Source organism: Triticum urartu, chromosome 6 (genome assembly GCF_003073215.2).
Source record: "Triticum urartu cultivar G1812 chromosome 6, Tu2.1, whole genome shotgun sequence".
NCBI classification, from domain to species: Eukaryota; Viridiplantae; Streptophyta; class Magnoliopsida; order Poales; family Poaceae; genus Triticum; species Triticum urartu.
Window position 1 is genome coordinate 375,869,562 of NC_053027.1, and position 14,197 is coordinate 375,883,758.

At 41.7% G+C, this 14,197-nt stretch overlaps 1 protein-coding gene across 1 annotated transcript; it reads left to right on the forward strand.

Annotated features, from left to right (window-relative positions):
* The first annotated feature begins 1,072 nt into the window (after positions 1-1,072).
* On the forward strand, positions 1,073-11,047 carry LOC125513577 (protein ROOT HAIR DEFECTIVE 3 homolog 2-like). The gene is made up of 22 exons (XM_048678711.1): positions 1,073-1,402; positions 1,710-1,776; positions 1,884-1,986; positions 2,818-2,888; positions 3,015-3,078; positions 3,165-3,230; positions 3,567-3,614; positions 3,700-3,762; positions 3,834-3,890; positions 4,055-4,213; positions 4,350-4,418; positions 4,497-4,588; positions 5,405-5,483; positions 6,706-6,871; positions 7,923-8,047; positions 8,197-8,459; positions 8,586-8,682; positions 8,808-8,969; positions 9,051-9,155; positions 9,802-9,896; positions 10,077-10,173; positions 10,377-11,047. The coding sequence occupies exons 1-22, from the start codon at positions 1,246-1,248 to the stop codon at positions 10,608-10,610; spliced, it is 2,439 nt and encodes an 812-aa protein (XP_048534668.1). The 5' UTR covers positions 1,073-1,245; the 3' UTR covers positions 10,611-11,047.
* Positions 11,048-14,197: the final 3,150 nt, after the last annotated feature.

The window sequence follows — 14,197 nt, forward strand, 5'->3', positions numbered from 1 at the left end:
GTGAGATCACCCAGAGCGAATCCCTACAATAGGGACCGTTTGATATATATACTAGGCCACGCAGTTCTCGGACATAAACCAACAAATATGAGCCATCTGATTAAAAAGATCCAACAATCTACATTACTTGATGCTGGTATACTGTATAGGAGTATAGAGGTACAGATAACTCTCATGCGTATTCGAGATCAACCCCCCCACCAATGTCTCCATTGAGCACATCACACAATTCTTCGCTCTGTGAATGATACTAAATGAGGTCTGTCTTGACGAGCCCACCGAGGATGGCATCCTTTAGAAACACACGACCTGTGAACAATACTTGACGACCTTCGCGTACAGGGCATAGTTCCTAGGGACGATCCTTTATCCCTTGGACAAAATGGTTTGGAAGGTTTGGGCATCTCCAAAGTCAATTTTTTTTGCTTGCTTAGCCCTTCAAGACATAATTTGAACGACCGATAGATTGGCAAAATGTGGGTGGCCAAATTGCGATCGCTGCCCTCTTTGCATGACGATACAAGAGTGCGGGCCTCACCTCTTCCATAAGTGCTGCTACACACGACGTCTTTGGTCTTTGGCCATTGAGAAATTCATCATGCACGGGCTTGACAGTTCTGCTTGGCCCTTGTTCGACTCGGTGGAGGAGTGGTGGGCAAGCACCTCTGCCGAGGGCACGCCGAACCGTCAAGCCAAGGCCTCCCTCATCATGCTCGTCTCATGGATAATTTGAAACGAGCGTAATGCAAGAGTGTTTAAGCATAAGAGTGCTCCACCGCCAATCTTGCTCTCCTCCATCTCTACCGAGGCTAACTTTTAGGTCGTCGCCGGTGAAAAGAAGATAGGGTCTTTTATTTCACGCGAGTAATCCGCATGCCGTGTTTTTGGGTGTCTTGTAACAAACTTTTTTCTATCTTAATTAATGAATGAGACAAAACTTTTACCTTGGTTTTAAAAGAAAGAGAAGGAAAGAAAAGGAAGTCCAGCGTCGGACTCAAAGGAAGAGCTGTTGCGGAAATGGAAAGAGCCGGAAGGGTGAGCCGTGGTCGTTCTAGTCGAGTCGGGCCGCCCGCCGCCACGCCATCTTCTCCTTCCCGTTAATTAAAACCATCAAGCATAAAACCCTCGCTCGCCTAGCGCGGCCACCTGTCCCCCCTCTCCCCTTCCCCTCTTCTCCCCTCTGCCGCGCCTGCGCGCGAAGCGAAGCCTCTCGCTTCGATCCTTTGCTTCCCCGCGACTCTTGCCATGGCGGCCGATGGCTCCGAGCGCCACACGGCGCAGGTGGTGGGCGCTGAGGGGGAGATGGACGGCCCCGCGCTGGAGCGGTTCGCGGCGGCGGCGGGGCTCGTGCAGCGCGGCCTCTCCTACGCCGTCGTCTCCATCTTTGGGCCCCAGGGCAGCGGTGAGCCCACATCCTCTGCCGTGCGGAAATATTCAGCTCCTTGTGTTGGGATTTGTGAGGGGAGGATGCAACTGTCTCTTTGGGGTTCACGGCGATGAGAAAATGGAGAGCGATAAATTAAACAGGTTTCCGTTTACGCAGTTATTAATCCGTATGCTCGTTTCCGTAGTGCGCATCCTATCCTCTAGCGGTGCGGTCGGTTGAGTTCCCTCTAGCGTGATGTGAACTTGTCGTGCGGTGGCGATTTTGTTTAGGTGCTAGTTCATTTCGGAAGCCGTTCCTGATGCCTACTTTGTTCACCGGGCAGGGAAAAGCACCCTACTCAACCATCTCTTCGGGACAAGCTTCACCGAGATGGATGCCTTGAAAGGAAGGTAAACGCCATCCACGCCGAGTTTCCTTTTTCTTCAAAAATTGTTCGATTTGGTGATTGTGATGTTAAATGCTGCTTATGTCTTTTCATTGCTGCTGTTGCTGCCAGGAATCAGACCACCAAGGGGATTTGGGTTGCCGAAGCTGTTGGCATCGAGCCGTTCACTCTTGTGATGGATTTGGAGGGGACGGATGGGAGGGAAAGAGGGGAGGTGACTTGTTTTCTACTGTACTTGCAAGCCTGTTCGATGTTTAGATTGTTATGCATGCAATTGGGCTTTCATGCTATACTTTCATTTTATAGTTTGGATGGCTTGTATATTCCTCAGCCTTTAGCATTCATCCAGTCCTCTGCCTCTTAACTGTTTGTTGACTAATGTCCACAAAAGTAGTACGCGTCACTTATTTCCTTTGTACCACCTGAGTGCTTAACATGCCGAGAAGAAAATTGCTGTGATTCACATGCTGCATTAGTCCCCTTATTAACTTTCTACAAGGATCTATAACATTTATGCTCTTGTTTCCAGTACGAAATGGAGGTTCTTAGCACTCAGTGGTGTGCTATAAATGCTATTTTGCCACTATAGTACGTCTAGTTGCCATTTTGCAGCCTAAATCCAGGCAACTGATTTGAGCACATACTTAGAAATGCAACCAACTAATACACTCTCGCAAGTTCTCTGTCCCTTCACCTATGACAGTTTGAGCTAGAATTTCAGGCATCCACTTTTTTTCTCCGTAAAAGAGGGAGCGGCTCCGGCCTCTGCATTGTGCAATGCAAGTCAGCCATCTTTTTTTTTTCTCGAGCACCCAGACGTCTTTATTAAAAGTGTTTATTACGAAGTATCAAGTTCGACAAAATGAAACCGTCAACTTAAAGGATACATATCGTCACTTCTGACCATACATTTGATATTTCTTTTGTTGAAATGAGGAGCTTCACCTTTTATTTCCGTTTTTTCACTGGTTGGTATTGTTAATTCTTAGTATTAAGTTACATTCCAGCGACGATTATTAACTGGTGCCTTGTGTTACTCGTGCAGGATGATACAGCCTTTGAGAAGCAGAGTGCCCTTTTCGCTCTTGCAGTTTCTGATATTGTAATGATAAATTTGTGAGTTGCTGATGTCATTGAGTAATCTTTAGTTGGTGAATTATAACTGAATTACTGCAATGAGTAGAGAGCAATTTTGCTCAACCTTTTCATGTGGATTGCTAATTGTAAATGTGCACTCTGCAGGTGGTGTCATGACATAGGCCGAGAACATGCGGCTAACAGGCCTCTTTTGAAAACTATATTTGAGGTAACTCGGTTGCAATCAGACATGAAGTACTTATTTTGACTACATATGTGTGTTAGTTTCTTATGAGTTATTTTTCTCTATTTGAGGTTTTGATGCGTTTATTCAGCCCTCGGAAAACGACGCTACTGCTTGTGATCCGTGATAAAACAAAGGTTAGTACAGTTCTAGAGACCGAGACACACAATTTTGTTCCTCTACTACCGAGTCAGAGATGCATAACTTCTAGTATTTTAGACAACGGAAGAAAATCTCTCTCCCGGCCTCTACATGCACATAGCCATGCTTATATAGAAATAAAACTCGACCAAGAGGAACTAGCACCTGTGGCATTTTTATTTAGGAAAACAACTGTGAGGCACCGCATGGAGGCCAAGTCTTGAACCCACGTGTGCGTAGCAAGCGCATAAGCTGCTAGCCAACTGAGTGGCACTCAATTCTCGTGCATAATTTGTATGATTTCATTATTATTATTTTCTTCTTATTTGCAGACTCCCGTAGAGTATCTTGCCCAGGCTCTAAAGGAGGATATCCACAAGGTTTTCTTATCTTACATTCTGCTCACCTTCCTTTTCTGCTTTGTCATATTGGAATATTCACAATTTTTTTTTCTGTTTGTAATAGATATGGGATTCTGTTCCCAAACCAGAAGTCTTCAAGAAAGCTGTGCTAAGCGAATTCTTCAATGTAAGTGCATGACTTTCACTGAAAATGGGACTTGCATATATCAACTGACATATATTTTGTTCAATATAAAGGTGGAGGTCACCGCTTTGTCAAGTTATGAAGAGAACGAAGAACTATTTAAGGAGCAGGTATGTTAGAAGCTAACATGCTTATTCTGTCACATGCTGGTTGCAACTATATTTTAGTTTAGACGTCTTGTGTAGAATCAATAACTCAAGCTAGTCTCTCTCTCTTTTTTTTATGGGGAAGACCTTGTACTCTACCGTTTCCTACCTTTTTTACTTACTTGCAGGTTGGGAAACTCAGGCACAAGTTTATTCATTCAATCGATCCCGGTGGTTTAGCAGCTGATAGAAGAGGTGTCATACCTGCTTCAGGTTTCTGTATTAGCGCAATGCATATCTGGAAAGTAATACGAGAAAATAAGGACCTTAACCTTCCCGCTCACAAGGTTAGGTCATTGTATTTTTATTGACAGTGGTCTGAGAAAACTAACACTTCATTGGGTACCTAAGCATCCTTCTAAATCCCTTTTATATCATATATAAATTATATATTTCACTGTTTTTTCTTCCTGCATTTTCTAGATCATGGTTGCTACTGTTCGTTGTGAAGACATTGCGGATGAAAAGCTTAGATGTTTTATGTTGGATGAGGTTACCTTTGCTCTTATGTTATAGTTCTTAATCTTCTCTTTAGCTAGCACCATGGGAATTAATTATTTCGCTCTGCAGGGTTGGTTGGAGCTGGAGGCAGCTGTAACATCCGGTCCAGTACGAAGCTTTGGCATGAAGCTTAGCGACATTATTGATTTTTATCTATTAGAGTGAGTGATTGACTAGTTTTCCCGGCAAGGGTCTTCCTAGAAAGTTATGATAATCACATTGATTACCATGATTCATTATGTTTGTCTTCTCAATTAGCATACCCCTGAACCTGTTAGTTTAATTACGTGCTGTTCATTTGCTTCAGCGGTGTAATGCACATTTTCCTTGCACGCATGTTCGATCTTTGTTTGTTTGTCCCCATAAGTCTGAGGTTCTATATTGTTTTGATGCACATCATGTACTGCCTATATGGATATTAAACTGTTACCCAACATATTGATCAATTAATGCACGCGGTTCCTTATAATGCCATTTGCGTCGTGTTACCATGCTGCTATGTCTTATGGTAATCAAGCTTTTTGAACCAGTTTTTGCCTTTTCCCCACAACTTTTTTCTGCTTTGGTGACTATTTTTCCACAGCAAATTATAAAATAACCCGAGCACAACACAGTTTAGGAGTAGGAAAACTCGGAAGATATATAATTCATAATGTTTACATCACTTCTTAAAACCGCCATTCATTTGTACTGTACCATGGCATCACTTGATAGAAATCTCAAAAGAAAGGAAACCTTTTCTTACTTTTTACGCTGATGGTTTATTTTTTCGGTTTTTGTTTTATTTTGTCATGTGAGTTAGCTGAATTTATTTGGTTGTTCTGGTACTGCATAGTCGTACAAATGTCTTGGTCTCTGGGGTTGTTTCAATTAGTGTTTATGTGGAAATTGATTAGTTCTTGAAAGCACATAAAGAAAATGATCTTGGCATTTGTTTCATACAGTTCGATCTCTGATCTGACTGCTTTTTCTTGCAGCTATGACATGGAAACCATGTACTTCGACGAAGGTGTGAGAACTGTCAAACGTCAACAGTTACAATCTGAAATTGTAAATGTGAGTAACTCATTTAAACATACTCTGTCACTCTTCACTTACATAAAGTGGTGTAAAGCGCCGGGGGGGGGGGGGGGGGGGTCCCCACCTGAATATATAACTGAAGGCTGTAACCATCGTACAGACGGTCACAGAAGGAATTACAAGAACACGAGGGTTCGTGCGGATAGGTATGTAAGGCGGCGGTCTTTTCAGCCGGCATCTTTTGCCGGTGAGACCATAGGGTCAGGTCGTCAATGATAAGCCGTAGGGTGGTCGAGCCATGATAGTCGATCTTGTTGAAGATCATGGTGTTTCGAGAGGCCCAAATCTTCCACAGGTTGATGAGCAGGACGGTCGACCAGATGGAGTGGTCCAGTCTAGGGGCATTCTGCATGCCCACAAGATTGGTGCGGCGAGGTGGAGTGATGCCGACTCTTTGCCAGATTCAGTGGCGTGCGGGCATTGGATGAAGATGTGAAGGGCATCCTTGGAGGCGTGGCTGCACTTTGGGCATACTGGAGATATGCTTGTGGAGGAGGTTGGCCTTGGAGTTTAGTCTGGTCATGGAACAGCATCCATCCTAAGTTACGCGATTGGTAACCTTGGAGGATTATATTGCCCTAGCATGAGTGTCCACATTGTCTTCAGCCATTATAAGCCGAGCGGGTGGAGAATGGAAAGAGTAAGGACATTATAGGTCCTTAAACTATTTCAGGGGTCTCATGTAGTTCCCGGAACTTTGAAATCATCATCAAGATCCTGGAAGTGTGATTAGTGAATCATCCAGGTCCGAAGCGGCCACGTCATCCTTCCACCGTGCTCGCTCACGCTGCTTGTTTGCAGCTTTGGCCCTAGATGATTCACTAATTGCACTTCCAGGACCGTGATGGTGATTTTTAAAGTTCCAGAACCTATGTGAGACCCCCCGAATTAGTTTAGGAACCTCTAATATGCTTTACTCTATATTCAATGTAGGTGAATATATTCTTAAGAATCAGTGCATGGCCAATGACAGTTTACATCATTGGCTGCCAACGCGTGCAGTATCAAGTGTTGTCTTCCAAACATCTGAAACACTCGGTTTTATAATCTTTCTTGGGTCCTATTAAGTTAACTGAAGCGGTTTCCGCATATGTAGGGCAGCTATAATGTTAAATACTGGATCTTGCCAATTCTTAGAAAATGAAGCTGGATTTTTCAATTGTATCTCATGTTGATCACTTGGTCTCATGCATTGCAGCACACGCACCCTGCTTTTGAGACAGTGATAGAACACCTGCATTGCACGGTCCTCAGTAAATTCAAAAACGATCTAGAACAATTATTGAGGAGTGGTGAGAGATTTGCAGCATCAGCTCGTCATTGTGCCCAGTCTTCATCAGTAGAGTTTGAGGCAGGATGGAGAGGTAAACAAACAACTTCCAGCCTCAAGATTTCTTGGATGCAACTATCTAGCGCTATTTGACCATTGTTTCCGTGTCATGTGCTTTATTCTTCAGTTAGTCGTTTTTTTTACATGATTAGTGATGTTCCTTTTGATGAATTTGGGTGACCTTGTAACCATATGCAGTAATGCAGTATTGTGAATTTTTTGACAGGAACAGTATTGTGAAAATTGATTTCTCACGTTTTGGTACTGCCTTCATGCTTTTGGTTTCATAATACTGAATGAGCTTTCACCACCCTATTGCACTTCGACTGCAATGAGCTTTTGCATGTTGATCTTGTTGTAAGCACTTTTTTCACGCTTGCTCCCAGTGGCAGTGCCAGCATCCAGACGTTGTGATGTCACGAGGACCTGTGTAGTCAATTTTCCTAATTTGTTTGATCAGCAGTGGTGTATACATGAGGTTCTCCTGTTTGCCAAATTCATGTGTAGTCACTAGACTACACAGCTACAACTTGGCTTTGCCACTGCTTGCTCCTGGGATTGTTATCATCTTCATTTGGGAGGCATGTCTTTATCATCTTGTGTGTGTTTTTAAACGGTAGTGGCTTGTCATAAGCTCTAGTTCTCATGCTTGTTATTATGGCTCATTCAGCTGATATTGAAAACACTAGGCTGCATCGTCTCCTTTAATTGAGATATTGGTCCTATTTTGGAGTGCTCGTGCAAGTAGGGTTCACTTCGGACTTGCGCTTCTATTATCGTGGTCATTGCTTGGATGTTGCAAGCTCCTTTGATGTATGGTCTGTGCTTTCATGCATGTTTGTGGTCCCTGCTTGTACTTGCTTAGGTTCTAGTGTTCTGTCTTGGTCGCTGGTTGCCGGCGGGCGTGCCAGGGTTCCTTAGGTCGTTTATTGTTTGTTTTGGTTGCCATGGGCCATGCGATCTTTGGCGCTGTACTTCTATTTCTATCTAATGAATACATGCAGCTCTCCTGCATGGTTTGAATCTCAATATTTTTGACTAGATAAACTATGTATTTTGGTTTTTACTTTGTTGTTCCCATGCAGATGCAGTAGTTAAACATGCAGACTGGGATGCTACAAATAGCAGGAACAAACTGCAGCAGAGTATGGAAGTTCATACAGCATGTTTGAGGATTGCAAAATTGGATGAACTAAAAGCTACTTATAAGGTTATTTTCCTACTCAGTACAGACTCTGAAATCTTGAGACGCCCCCCCCCCCCCACCTTCTGAAATATACAGAAAGTTTTTCTTACCATGATGTCAGTTTTTAAAACGTTACATCTTCATGCTTTGCCCTTCATTATTGAACATTGCAGAAGAAGCTCTTGGATGCACTTTCTGGACCTGTACAATCAATCCTGGAAACTGGCGAGCGAGACTCTTGGGCATCTATTAGGAGATTATATAGGCGTGAGACCGAACATATTATATTGACATTTTCAGATTCCCTTTCTGAGTATGAACTAGATCAGACAACTTCTGTTGAAATGGTCTTAGAATTAAGGGAACATGCAAAATGTACAGTAGTAAAGAAAGCTCGAGAAGAAGCTGGAAACATCCTTATTCGTATGAAAGGAAGGTAGGACATGATTCCTTTCTTTGCTGAAGGAGAAACTAGGAAAACGTGGCCTTTATGTTTTAGGATAGCACTGCCATCTTTATATCGTTAACATGTTTGCTACCTGTTTTATTTGATTATCTATAGGTTTTCAACTGTGTTGAGCCATGATAAAGATTTGATGCCAAGGACATGGACGGCAAATGAAGATATACATGCAATCACCCGAGAAGCACGCTTAGCGGTATTTATAGTTTCATACTTGTCATGTTCCAGAATTACCAACACACCATTCTTGGGTGGGTGAAGCAATCATCTGTGATTTGTGTGTACAAAAAGTATCATATGTTTACCATCTTCAATTTTCAGGCGTTAAGGCTTATGTCGGTAATGGCAGCTGTAAGGTTGGATGATAAACCAGATAAAATAGACCGGGCTCTGATGGTTTCTCTTCTAGATGGAGGACCACTTTGCTGGAAGAGGAGCATCGAGTTCACTTCTGATCCACTAGCTTCAACCACATGGCAAGAGGTGCTGCGTCTTATACTTTGCTCTCTATGGTTTACAAGGCATGGAGTGAGAAATAAGTTGGAACATTTTATGTTTGTACAGGTGTCACCACAGGATACACTAATCACACCAGTGCAGTGTAAATCCATCTGGAGGCAATTCAAAGCTGAGACGGAGTATCCTGTTGCACAAGCAATTTTGATGCAGGTCTATTTTCCTGGGTTATTTTTCCCGCACAAAATAAATAAATATTTTCCTGGGTTATTTGCTGCCCAAGTGTTCATCCAATCGATCAGTTCTTTCATAACTGTGATCTATGTTTTCTTGAATGGTGAACATGAGCCCATGAGCATCCCTATAAACAGTAAAATTTAAATAGCAAAAAGAATCAAACTATTCTAAAACTTTATATTAATAAACCTGGTCGGCTGTTCTACTCAAAGTTGAAGGTTCGCGAAGAAATGACATCTGTGGTATTCTTAGCAAAGCAAACAAAATTGGACATCCAAATTGCTTCAAACGATGCTTTTTTAGCACCGACTTTCTTTTTTCTTTGGCCAGAATACCACGATGTCATTTCCTTTTTGGACACGGCCATGGTTACCAAAAATAATAATCAGATTTACCATTTTTTTACTGTTCAAAGGGTGAACATGGGCCCATGCTCCAATAAGCCCATGTTCCAATAATCCGTGTTGGAAGTTGGAACCTCTGGGTACTAATCTTGGTAGTCCCATCCTCATTGTTTCCTTTTCACCTTATATGTGGAATTATGTTTATGGTATATCTACCTAAGTATATGTGCTGTATGTGGTGTCCTGATCGAATTCTTCCTATCCAACCCTTTCTGCAGGAAGCACACAGACGTAGTAATAATTCATTACCACCTGCGTGGACCATTCTTGTTCTTGCAATACTTGGATTCAACGAATTTATGTTTCTTCTTAGGTACTTATCTGACTGAAGTACTTTATGTGGTGGAATATCTGAATTATCTTTTAAACATTTAATTCAAGTTGTTTCTAGTTAACATGATATTCTGAGATTTCAGTGTTCAGGGTTGTAACAGGGCCATTTTCTCATGTTGGTGGGCTGACTAACCAGGGCTGTTCTTTTGTTCATGAGCAGGAACCCTGTATATATTCTGGGGCTCTTTCTCGCTTTTGTTCTATCCTATGCTGTATGGTTGCAATACGACATTAGGGCTTATTTCCGTCACGGCACTGTAAGAATCTACACATCTCTTTCCATAGATATTAGATCCATGGATTCCTTTTAATTGCCACAATGGAAGATGCTTCTACTAGGCATTTCTCATCTTTTCTCATTATGCCAGTTAGAATTCCTTCCTTGTATTTCTTCCTGATATTTTCACTTCAACCGAAGATTGCCAAACATAATTTCCAATTGTTATCCTGCCATCTGCAGGTGTCTGGACTTATCACTGTTTCGTCAAGTCTCCTCCCCACTATCATGGATATCGTAACGGCGATCATCAACATGAGCCACAGGAAGAAGCACTCCTTGCACCGGTCTCGCCGAGCCCCGCCATACCATGCTCAAAGCTTGAGCAACCAGTCGCAGCAACACGCTGAAGTGCACTATCATGCTTCTCCAGACTCGCCGTCCTCGGTGGACTCAAGCAGTGGCGGTGACTCTTGAAACCGTCAGCACAAACGTCTCATGGAAGGAGCACTTAAATCTCGACGTGATGTGCAGATGAGTAGTACGTATATATGGTAAGATGCGGCGAGCACAAACGACTCAAGGAGCACTTCAATCTGGATGCGCGCTTTTCGAGGTCCAACTTTGACCATAAATTTAACTAACAAGACCAACTGCGGCGGGAGAAAAAATTATATAATTGAAAACTTCTTTTAAATATGAATTCACTGATATAATTTTTGCTCGCGCCGCAATCGGTCTTGGTAGTTAAATTTACGGTCAAAGTTGAAGCATGTGGATAGAGGAAGCACTACATTGTGGAATGAAGGGAGTAGTACATATCGTAGTAGTATATATTAGATCCATGTATTCTTTTTAATTGCGAAGTTGCTTAAATATATACCGAAATATGTGAATATGGGAAAGATCTAGTACCTTTGTGTAACACCCCCCCCCCCTCTCTCGCTCTCTCTTTCTCATACACACACGCAACAAAATAGCACAAAAATATGACATAGCAAGAGATTTTTTTTCCTATTCAAAGTTTAACAAGTTTTGTCCCCCAAATCGTTTACACAATTGATCCACTTTTACCATTAGCTTCCTCATGAGGAGTTCTTTAAAACTAGATCTCTTGTTGGTATGTCTGATAAATATTTTTGTGTACTTGCAGATCACTGTCACTTGTCGTATTTAGCCACTTAGTTAACAGATTCAGTTAACTTAGTTGTGAGGTTTCTGAACGTCAATATACAGTATTAAAAGACTTGTTTCATGGTACTTGTGTGGGTTAATACATTTTCTTGCTTATTGTTAACACTTTAATACTCATTCTGTAGCTCTTCACAACATTCTAGGTTTAAAAATATACAAAATTATTGTATGGTACTTCCTCCGTTTCTATTTAATCTACATATAGGGTTTGTCTGAAGTCAAACTCTGACCAACTTTATAGAAAAAAAATCAACATTCTCAATACGAAATTAACATCATTAGATGCATCATGAAATTAATTTTTATACTATGTAGCTTTAGTATGATATTTTAAATATAATTTTGGTCAAACTTCATATAGTTTGACTTCAAACAAACCTTATATGCGGAGTAAAAAATGAAGGGGGTCACTATACACAATGTTTGTGGCAATTGTTCTGGTTAATATGACAACTATCGTGACATAATCTAACAATTGATGGCGTCAAAAAAATTAAACATATAAATATGGGATCTTGTTTCGAATAGCTCGCCGAGACAACTCTCTGGCTAAGACAGGTCACTAATAAGATTAATGGCTTGAAGACGAATCATTTTGAATTTAGCAATTAGTGCCATGATGTCACCATGAGGTGGAAGATTGCACGCATGCATTTCCTCCCTAAGGGAAAAACACCATTGGGATGCACTTTTGCACACACATGCAATGTAGATTTTCCTTTCTTCTCAATTTATTGACCACTATATGGACACTTAAATTGGAAGTGGAAGATAGTCAAATGCCCAAATGGCTCCCCTCTTCCTCAACCTGGCCTACCCACCCACACTCTCGCATCCAGCGCCTCTTCACTCGTCGACGTGCCGGACAAGCCGCACTATGTTTGCTCCTGTCAAATTGTGCTATGATGTCGCCTAGGCGTCCGGAACGCCATGGTCTTGACTTCGAGGACCAGATCAATTATGGCCGGCAAACACCAGTTTCTATGCACCTCTTGTGGCTAGTGCACCCTTCTCTACACAACCTTATCCACCACCAAGCTCAATCTAGACTCCACGTGGGTTGCCACTCTACTACCGACTACTTGCAGTGGCCGCACATCTAAGTACTTCGTCGCCCAACTTGACGAACTCAATTTCGGTGCCATAGCCTAGATCCTACTCCAACAAGACTACCTCACATAGAAATTTACTTTTGACTTCTAGCCGAACATATATGTTTTCCTCCGGTATCGTCGGCACCACGCACACTTGCAAAACCCTAGTTGACCTAATCCACACACATGGTGACCTACTGGTTAACTTCAAAGTCACAACATGGCAAAAATTTCAAGTTTAACAATGATCAATAGCCTTTTCATCTTCATTACCATGAAATCCATTAGCTTCAAGGATAGTAATAATTTCAAGTTCAATAAATACACTGATAGAGGCGAAGGTGTCCTGATGTTTCGATGAGAGGTAGCTACCATTTCCGATGGAACTCGACTTTGACGATTCGACTATGACCGTGCGAAGAAGTCGCACCTTAGCAATCGCTAAACCAACTTCAAGAGGTTACTAACCACGTCGGAACACGATCAACCTGGCCAAGAGAGTCTATTTTCTGCACACAAATGAAGAACAAGCAAGAAACTGAGATTACAATCTGGATATTGCGAATATAAAAGGAAAATTTTATTGATCAAGTGGGGTTCTATGACGTCTTGGTCTGATCATTGAACACAAACGAAGGACGCAAGTTGCAGTTATGGTGAACTTCAATCTAAAAAACCCAAGTCTAAAATGACGCCCTAAGGGTTGTATTTATAGGGAGACAGAGGGGAATTTTGTCCATCCTTGGCAAGATGGGACTAAAATTCATTTTCCTATTAATACGGATTCTAAAAACAACATATTAAGTGTATTTTAAAATTACATGGGTTTGGTACAAAAATAAGGTGGCGCGACACCTATATTACGTTATGGACGAAATTTATGAAAGGTCATCTTATATATTTCGTCCATGTCCTTTGTATGTCATCATGATGGCTCTAAAGTGCTGAAAACTTCATTAGAAAACTCCGTTCTTGTTCCCTTTCCGCTCGCCATCATCTTCATGCTTGATCATGCTCCGATGTTCGTCCTTCTTGTCCGTGTTGGCTCCTTCATTTGTAAGCAAAACAAATATAACCAATTTAGGCAGCATCATATCCTCATGAACATTAGAATCATTACCAACAAATGAAAGTACCTGGTAATTTAGTCGGCGTGCGCAAGCTCTAATAATTGGTTGAGTATGTGTAGCAGCAGGGGTTGTGGGTGTAACTGTATTAGTGATGTCCTCATCAGACATCATAAGAGTAACATTTAAAATAAATATGAGAAGCACAAATGTCATCATCAGGGAGAAACATGTCTCCTGAAGCTTTCTTCTAAATAGGCCAATTAAAGCATAAGGGTCTTTTGGTGTTACGTACCATACAAGCTTTAGAAAAATTCTCGTCATATCAATTCAGTTGGTGTTCTTAAAGTAACCAGTTTATGTTATGACTATGAAGTCGACCGACAGTAGAACAAAAAGTAAAAATCAGAGAAGCATCTAGTGGAACAAAGGTAAATCTAAGTAGCAGTGCTCACAAAATTAAACATGCCATACGCACCAGAATAACAAAGTACTCAAAATCGTCTTCGAAGCAATCACAGAGAAAGAAGATGGGGAGAAGTTCTTCGGACACATGTAAGTTATAGAACTAAATGTGATCGAAGAAGTAGAACCTGTAGGCTTGACGAAGACAGTGATTTGTTCGACAAGTTCGAGTTGTTGGAACAACTCTATGCTTGGTTGGAGGGGCTGAGATTTAACTCAGAATACCAGGTCTTCACCCTATTAT

Coding starts and splice junctions, on each gene's coding strand:
- LOC125513577 (XM_048678711.1), top strand. CDS start 1,246: ATGGCGGCCGATGGCTCCGAGCGCCACACGGCGCAGGTGGTGGGCGCT. Junction 1,987..2,817: donor ATGGGAGGGAAAGAGGGGAG/GTGACTTGTTTT, acceptor TTACTCGTGCAG/GATGATACAGCCTTTGAGAA. Junction 9,156..9,801: donor CACAAGCAATTTTGATGCAG/GTCTATTTTCCT, acceptor CCCTTTCTGCAG/GAAGCACACAGACGTAGTAA.